General features: G+C 32.7%; 1 protein-coding gene across 1 annotated transcript in view; it reads right to left on the reverse strand.

The window, feature by feature from the left end:
• Positions 1–9,441, reverse strand: part of LOC124367842 (G-protein coupled receptor Mth2-like) — a 128,879-nt gene extending 119,438 nt beyond the window's left edge. Inside the window, exon 1 of the mRNA XM_046824996.1 lies at positions 9,343–9,441. Coding sequence (XP_046680952.1) covers positions 9,343–9,347 — 5 coding nt within the window. The 5' untranslated portion in view covers positions 9,348–9,441. The remainder of the gene's footprint in view (positions 1–9,342) is intronic.
• Between the last annotated feature and the right edge of the window lie 486 nt (positions 9,442–9,927).

Consider the following 9,927-nt stretch of genomic DNA (forward strand, 5'->3'; position numbering starts at 1 on the left):
AAGAGGTCAGATTGCAGATCTCGAAACGTAGTGTTACTGATTTTTTATTTCACTGAACGATGGTAAATGTCCGGAAAATCCTGTTTTCTTCACAATCCTTCCATCGTCAAAATAAACATCAAACAAAGAATTTACATTACTTCTTTAATTTATTACTCTATTTGCTCTAACAAGGAAACATTAAGGATTTAGATTATTAAGGAACGTTTATTTGAATAACATAATGAGTAACTTTGCAAATAAACTTTGTAAACTTAAACCCAAATTTGGTAATCGTATTTACTATTGATGCGGATTAAACTGGTTCTCGAGTTCAACTGAGACATTTGGAACCTTCGTAGGGGTTAAAAAACGAAACGGTCCTGTTTAATACAACTAATATCAAGTACGCTGCATGACAGTACAAACGAAGTTGTGGGCAATTAATTACTTGATTAGTGGACTGTCAGAACACTCGAGTGTACGAGAGTTTATTACGATTAAACGAGAGTTAACGAGCACAGTATCGTTTACAGCGCTATAAAAGTAATTTTCCCATGACGTGTCGCAGTTGGTCAGTGTTATTTACAAGTTATTCTAATTGTAACATAACTTTGTAACATTGACTGATAAAGAGTTTGTTTTTTGATAAAACAATGAATAAACCAGTCTTACTCAGAAACTTTTCAGGATTTATTTTGACGCTATTATATTTTTAATGAATACCAATCCTGTTAAAGCTTAAACGGTTCAAAGCCATTTGAATTTTTTATTGACCTCCGGGAAATCGAACCCATGACCTTTTGGTTAGGGAGTTATGGAGCCTCAACCTTACCCGTAGGCTGCGGTGAAATAATAAGCACCTGTTTGATGATGAAAACATTTTCAATTACTATTAAAATACCTTTTTAAAAAACAGTGCGCAGTCAATTATAATAAAAGTCTATAGAATTTTAAAATTAAAATTTCGACAACGTTCATTCTTCATAAAAATAAAACTAAGTGCCCTCTTTTATTCTCTACAAAAATGTAAGACTTTTTAGATATTTCGTCTTTTTACGTCTTTTTCCTCTGATTGTGTCTTTATCCTATTTGATTTTCTTTAATTTTGAAAGATTGAACTCGTTCACGTAAGAAAAAGCCCTTTTGTGTGTATTAATGATGTTATAATAAAGAGCTAATTTAAAATAGCTCTAGCATTAGTTGATATATTTAAAATAATTAAATTAATAATACACAGTAATGCATTTTTTTATTTAATTTAAAATAGGCAATGACAATGAGTTTATAAAAACCACCTGAACATAAAGGTAAAACCTGAAGTTTTTTTAGCATGATCGCGTTCCTAGTATCGTAATTAAGTAGCGTCTAATATATTTTGATCACAAGGAATTCAAAAATTGCAATAGCAGGTTATTCATCGAGTCATGAGAGCAATGACCACCCAACAGCGGTGGACCTCTGTGTTGTGACAGTTGGGGAAACATCTGGGAGACTGTAACGATTCCCAGAATTTTGGCGCGCCGAGTTCACACCCTGTCACTTTCTCCTTAGATACAGTTGGAGGAATTTAGCTGTGCTCGCAGGGTCCTAATACTACCCTTTCAACAAATAAACGCTATCTGTGTGGCGGGTTGCGTTTACGTGCTAGCCGCAGAGATGAAGGCGCAACAATCTCTTCAACGACTTTAAACTCACGATTTCGATTTGCAGATTAGTATTGACAAATACGTTATTTTTAAAAACACGTTAAAGAACACTATAATAAGTTTAAAACAAGAATAAGTCCTATTATTGTTATTATTTTGTATTCTCTTATTATTTAATTCCAAAAAAATCAGCACTGTCACAAAACAGACTGATTGTAGTGAGTGTGATGAGTTATTTGGCTCAATACGATTCCTGAAAGGAGGGTTTTACCCATGAGTCACAGAAAATGTTTTCGGGACGCAGCGCATAATGCTACCCCGCCACCCCTCCCGCCTATCACCACACACTCAAGGTCACGCGCGCAGCTAAAGTCCTCGAACTGTACGTGACTCGAGGAGTGGTAAAGAAGATTTACGTTTATTCTGAGGCTTATTTCAAGCGGTTAAATCATTGATATAACGTTTAGGCTACTATTGTGAAGGCTATGCAGCGCTGCTAATGAAACCGTTTGAACCGGCATTTCACTCGCCACTGCATTGGTGTCGAGGGGGGGTAGCGCTGTGAACCGGCCTGTCTACGTCACATGGGCGGCGCATCACTCTCAACACTCTATGAATCGATTACAGTCGCAACGGTTGATATCGATTATCGCTCTTTCTTCGCACTTGAATTATCTTCGACCGGAAGTGGATTGAAATGCCCGGTAGCAGACGATTTTTGAACCAACTGGGTCTTGAAAACTAACATATGTACATATTTTCTTGATCAGGACAACGGATACTGAGGAAGCGTAAATAAATTAAACCGGAAATGAATTTAAACGGCCAGAACTTTTAATCTTACATAATCAAATCCACTTTATTCCACATACTTAGTATATACAAGAAAAACAAAGCTTATTCGTATGGAAAATTCCCAGCAAGACTACAACTCAGAGTGCTGAGAAGGGTTCTTCCTTATATTACATACCATTACATAAAAGCTATATTAATGACAGAATAAAAATAAAGTTTCTTTAAAAGTATAACCTAAAATACTAACAACTTTGAAAAGAAAGGATTACAACTAATACAAACAACGTAAGTATAAATAAACAAAAGAATATAATATATATATATATATATATATATATATATATATATATAGAATATATAATGTATAACATTTATTTATTTCAAAACACACCTCTATTCCGTTTCTAGTAAAAGTCATGGGCAAATAACATAAAAAATAATAATCTGTAGGGATAATGCCAATGTCTTGCGCATTTCAACACGATGGCTGCGTGATATTTTTTAAGTACGATTTTGAGGTGCCCATCCTATCCCTTTACGTAGTACTAATGTTTCTGGTGTACATAGTTTTGGTTCTTTCGTTCTTGCATGGTTTGGTTTTGGTGTCTTTTTCTAGGTAGCATTACAATGTAATGGGTTATTTGCCCATAACTTTTGCTGGAATCGTTGCAGCGATGTTTTGTTCATATCGTTGTGTTTCGGTTGAATATACCTTTAAAATAACGTGTCACAGGATAGAGGTTGCAATTTGAAACTTTAAAGTTTCTCCTTTGTGCTCCCTTTAAAAAGAGAGGGAAACATTTTTTTATAATTCAAAATTCCCAAAAAAGTTTTGTAGCAAGTATGGTGGAGGTTGTACATTGATATCTCAATCCGTTTGGAATATATCCAGGCGTATCAATACTTAATTTACACCCTGAGATGTAAGGGGTTATTTGCCCATTACTTTTGCTATGAACGTTGTAAATATGTTTTATGTATTAATTAAATATGCCATTAAAATTATATGTCACAAGATAGGGGTGGAAATTTTAAAACTTAAAGTTATCCAGTAGCCTATTTAAAAAGGGGGGGAATTTTTGTTCATTCATATTTCATATTATATATATATATATATATATATATATATATATATATATATATATATATATACAGAGTGAGTTTTATGTCCTGGCACACCTGAATATAATTTAAACGGCCCGAGATATCTATGTGAAACCTTGTCCCTACCTATTATAACATATTTTTTTAATTTTTCAAGTTGTTGAAAATTTTGCCCCCTTTTCTAAAGGGGGGTAAAGGGGGGCAACTATATATTTTCAAATACAAACCCCTATCATGTGACCCCTCATTTTAAAGAGAATAAAAAAATAAATCCAATAATCCAAACTAGAGGTATTTACGTTTATTTTAACAGATTTTATGACAAATTTACAATAATAAAATCAGTAACTGTCTTGTCCTGTTTATCGTAACATGAGTCAACACTAACGCAAATTCTAAAAACAGTTACTTGTTTTAATGTAGCAGGTGTTACAAACTATTCACCTTCGGCTGTATGACAGTGTACTAGACGTGTGTAAGAACTTGAGACATGATAGGGGTTTGTATTTCAAAATGTTTAGTTGCCCCCCTTTACTCAATTGTAAGTTTGTCATAAAATCTGTTAAAATAAACGTAGAGACCTCTAGTTTGCATTATTGCATTTCTTTTTTTATTCCCTTTAAAATGAGGGGTCACATGATAGGGGTTTGTATTTGAAAACTTTTAGTTGCCCCCCTTTACCCCCCTTTAGAAAAGGGAGGCAAAATTTGCAACACCTTGAAAAATTAAAAAAATATGTTATAATAGGTAGGGTCAAGGTTTCACATAGATATCTAGGGCCGTTTAAATTATATTCAGGTGTGCCAGGACATAAAACTCACTCTGTATATATATATATATACATAACCCATACTGTATATATATACTGTATATATATATATAGTTTGGTTATATAAATAACCAAACTAACATATGATCGGAAGATATATATATATATATATATATATATATATATATATATATATATATATATATATATATCTTCCGATCATATGTTAGTTTGGTTATTTAAACGCATATGTGACAGATACGGCCAAATACAATATAATTGAATCGTAAAAAGTAAGGTCTCTGTGGTGTAATGGTGGCAAGTGAGTGATCCGGGTTCGAGTCCCGGCGGATACATATTCTTATGCCCTCTTAGACCCAAACCTAGATACGCCAGTGTTACAAGTACCCGATGTAGTGAAGTGTAGAAGTGAAGTGCACCTCCCGCTATCACTGACTTCATGGCTGTTATCACTGATACCGCCCGCGGTACATCTGGCAAGTCTACTCTGACATATCTAATCAACTCAAATTGGCCTGTTTGCCAAATATAAGTGAAAAATATCTCGACTGCGAGAACCAGTAAAATTCATTAAGTCTACGAACGAAAATAAAAATTGAAATGTATGCACATTCTATTGAGATATCTGTCAGTAATTTTTACCAAACATTAATGTATTTAAATAATGTATTATAACTCACAACATTCGGTACAATATACACGTATTTAGTTTTATCAAGGGAGTATTAGATAATGTTCATGTACGAAATTAAACTATTTATTTAGTTGTCAATGCTATTTTTTTAAAATTACACTTAATAAAAATGCATTTGATCGAATCAAAGCATGAAATTGATAATTTATTAAATTTTATATATTAATTGTACTATTCACGCTACAAGTAGAACTAGGTATCATAATTTGCTGTGCTAATATGGTATTGTAATAGTGTGCACAGTCTAGATCAGAAAATTTTTGAAATCTCAAAATAAGTAGATACCTTTGCAGCTTAGCTTTCTACTCTAAGAAATTATAAATATAAATTGAGAAACCACGATGTTTATTTTTAGCCCCAAAGCAACCGTTAGAAGCATTTTTGGCATTACATTATTCTACTAATGCTCGTTATTAAAAATACATAGCTAAAACACTTAGCAAACTGTAAAAGCTACATTGGTTTTTGTTTTTTTAATTAAAACTTAAATTAAATGAAAATTTTGGGACAGACATATTGGGGATATATTGGGTTTTAATTTTAAATTAGATTGTGAGATTGTGAACATTTTTATTTTAGTTATTTCCAAGTGGTATTTGATTTTTATTTTTAAAACTTTATTATTTTATTTTAGAAGAGAGCTATTTTTAGTTTGATATATTTGATTAATATTTTTATATCTTGCCAAAGGGCCTTTTAAAATTACTAAACGGTTTGTCAATTCTTTGTGGAAAGTAGTATGATGAATCTTCGGAAACTTTGAACTTATTAATTTGCCAGTGTAAAATAAATCCATTATTTTTATTTAGAACTATGATTTTTATTTTAGACAAACCAGATAATATTTAATAGTTAACAATTTAGTAATAAATTGTACTGAATATTCACTCGGAGCTTACTAATCAAAACATATTTTATACAGTCTTGGATGTCTCATTGATAATTTAAATATTAATATTCTGGGATATTAATATCTACAATTCAAGTCGTTATACAAACTTAAAACACTTAGGGAGTATCTTATGACATTTTTATCAGAACTGGTCAATTTTTGCAACTTCCTAGTAATATGCATATGTTTACCACAAATAAAAGTAAAATAGTACTCGTTGTCATATGCGACATGTAGAGAGCATAAAATAACAGTAAAAACCACTCGTATTTCTTGATCTCCCTTTCAAAATATATTTAGAAATGGTTATAATTCAAAAGATTGCAAAGCACGTGTTTCTGGGCAGCATTAAAATATTTGTAAAAACTGTTATAGCATTTTTATCGATTATCACGTATAGTAACTTGTTACATTATTAATATATTTAAGCCCCATTCTACATAACTTGTTCAGTTAAATTAGAACGTCATTTTCAAAGTTGTGTTTTAGTTACGATTATTTTAAATATTACTTATGAAATAACAATATTGATGGACACTCTGTTCACCGGAGCAATTATTAAATAAAGCAAGTAAAACATATTTATGCCCAAGAGAGTACTGGTACAATTCTAATTCAAATTATTACAGAATTGTTTACAAACTATGAAACCATTCAAGAGTTATTATCTCCATTTATTGAAGATCTCTGGGACACACTGTACTGTATATACAAGATGGAAATGCTGTGGTTTATACATTTATAGTGGGCGCTGTAATATGAATAGCGCTGTAATGTAGGGACTAGTGAGGAGTTCTGTAATGTACCCGTAGGTGCTCGTGGAGAGTGATGTAATGTAAGCATTCGTGTAATCAAAAATACTCGTCGGTAGTGCTATACAGCAACATTGTGCAGTATCTATTACATTTCTGTAATGCAGACACTCGGGATAGATGTACTGTATGAACTAATTGTGAGTTCTGTAATGTTCTGTACTGCAGGCATTCGTTGGGAGTAATGCACTGTATGAATACGTTTGGGGTTCTGTAGTGTTCTGCACAACATAAATTTTTAGGGATGATGTACTGTATGAACTTGTTGGGAGTTCTGTAATGTTCTGTACTGCAGGCATTCGTTGGGAGTAATGCACTGTATGAATACGTTTGGGGTTCTGTAGTGTTCTGCACTACATAAATTTTTTGGGATGATGTACTGTATGAACTTGTTGGGAGTTCTGTAATGTTCTGCACTAAAAATAAATTGTAGGGAGTAATGTACCATATTAATTAGTTTTGAGTTATGTAATATTCTGTACTAAAGAAACTTTTATGGCGTGATGTATGAATGAACTAGTTGGGAGTACTGTACTGTTCTGTACTGCACGCATTCGTAGGGTGTGTATTACTGTATGAACTAGTTGGGAGTTCTGTAATTTTCTGTACTACATATATTTTTAGGGAGTGATGGTGTACAATACGAAATAGTTGGGAGTTCTGTAATGTTCTGTACTGCAGGCATTCGTTGGGAGTTATGTATGAACTAGTTGGGAGCTCTGCACATGTTTGTAAGTTCTAGCATTAGCGTATGTAAGAAATTTGGAGTTTACTATGTGGTTTTGACTGGATATCAGCTTGTGATATGCCAACTTGCATTAACTGAGAATTCCTTATGACGAACTGCAGCTACCATCTTTCCTACCTAAGCCAGACTAGGGTTTAAAAGTATTCATTGCCAACTGTTAATTAATTGACCTTTACCTAAATAGACCGTAAATAAACTTTTAGACTACCTATAGATTCTTTAGTAAACTTGTTATTAATGGATAACTCTAACAAAGTATCTATCATAGTTAGATAATAACAAAGTACACAGGACATCTACACTTACACAAGCCTATGGTGTGTAAAAAACAAATAACTGCAAGATTTGTGATTGAATAAATAAAATAAAATAAAGTACTGCCTTGAGTGTAACCGGAATAACGTAAAGAAAATTGTTTGTATTTTCTATAATGCATACCATACCCAGGCTAAGTATTGGAATACTATCTATAAAGTACTTGGAATTTTGTTTGGAAAATTATTAAACTTCAATGTAATATTACAGTTTTGTTTTGAAAAGTTAATAGTTAATATTATTTTATGTTTGTTTATAAAAGATTAATAAATAGGTAAAGGAGTTTATACCATATGTGCACACACACACACACACACGCGCGCGCACACACACACACACACACACACACACACACACACACACACACACACACATACAGGAATCCATACAAGAAGAAGAACATACACCCATACAATTTTGATAACTTACAGTAAACATATATAAATCAATAGATTTTAAAATTAAGATAAACTAGCAACCTATTTTAGAGTTAAAATTAACATAAAACAAATGATCATACATATAAGATAGAAATACATAAACTATTGTAAAATTGAATCATCAGATAAAATAAAGTAATTTCTTTAGGCCACATACAACAGAATACATGAAATCTTAATATCAAGGAGATTGTTATGCAAAGTAAGTTTACAACACCTGGAGTTATAAAGTGAATTTAGATCAGCTGGTGACTTTAATGGACAATAATGGAATTTATTTTTTTGAATCATGACTTAATATGAGACTGAGAAGAACCTTTTTCATCAAGAAATTTATTAAAAAACACAAAGTTAATCAACATTTGAGTTATTAAATACAGTAATACATTTTATTATTCGTGTTAAATTGGTAAATCTCGATTTTTAAGAACAGAATAGACATTTACTAGAGGATGACCACTTGAATATTGGATGGCAATCAGAACTCTGAAATCTTCAAGGATCAACATTGCCAGTACTAAATCCACACTAAACCGACAAGGATGATTGGAAGATGAATAAATGTCAATGGAACACAAAAAGTAAAACTGGACTTGAACTCAAGTAAGATCTACACAATTTATGATTCCAAATCTTTCAAAATTCAAACCGATTTTTGTATAAATTCAAACTTAACATGCACCAAAACTTTTATATGTAGGATATAATTTTTTATGTGCCCATGGCAGTATAATTCACGAAACCCTGTATGTGACAAATAAACACAATAATAATTGTACATCAAACGTTTTTTTATTTATATCAATAGCTAGTTAAGCGAGGGCAAAGAACGAGTTAATAAATAAATAAAGCAAAACACAAAAATAATAGTAATAAGATGTATTTAACCAACTTATCAAAGACACTAAATTCAGTTTGGAATATTTCACGAGTGCAACTAGACACTAACAAAAAGCACGCGATTACGATTGTAAAAACGTGCTAAAGCGATAAGAATGATAACAAGCCAATTGAATGAGATGGAACTGCGTAATCGTAAGTAAAGCATGGTAAATATAACACATTACATTACTAGGTTTTGAGTTATAGGTAGGAAATGCGTAAACATCTGGTACATAACTTACTTCATCGCAAGGCCCTCGCCCACAACCTCTCCACGCGCTGCCCGGCGGCTGACTGTGTTCTTTTTCTTCCTTCTTCTCCCCCTTCTCCTACTCCTGCTCTGAGGGTTAAGGTGAAGGTCGCCTAACTTTCAAGTAGACTACTCCAGATGTGATCAATGCTCGCTACGCTCGACACGATGTCCTCGGCTTGCGATCTACTCGCTGTAGTGTATGAGACGCTACTGGTCGACAACGTTGCTTTAGACGGTGCAGTAGCTGGTTGTTAAATATTCTATTTAATGTATACCGGTGACAAAGTAATTACACCTAGTGCACGCTCAACTAACTGCAATTAGCGCCCTGAGCTCTCTCTCAACAGTTTATTGTGTCCCCGGACACTTAACCGAGTCAGGTTTGTTTAATCCCATTACTTAATGTTACACAAGAAATAGTCTTGTGTTTTTTATTTGACAAGTATAATTTAATTCGAAAAAAACACTTTGCGGAGTTTTTCGTTGACTACTTGTCTTATTTGATAATTCAAATCGGTTTATACGACGCAAAAGTAGATATATTTATCTAGGATGTTTGTAGACCAGCAGATTA

The sequence above is a fragment of the Homalodisca vitripennis genome, chromosome 8, assembly GCF_021130785.1.
Source record: "Homalodisca vitripennis isolate AUS2020 chromosome 8, UT_GWSS_2.1, whole genome shotgun sequence".
In the NCBI taxonomy this organism is placed as follows: Eukaryota; Metazoa; Arthropoda; class Insecta; order Hemiptera; family Cicadellidae; genus Homalodisca; species Homalodisca vitripennis.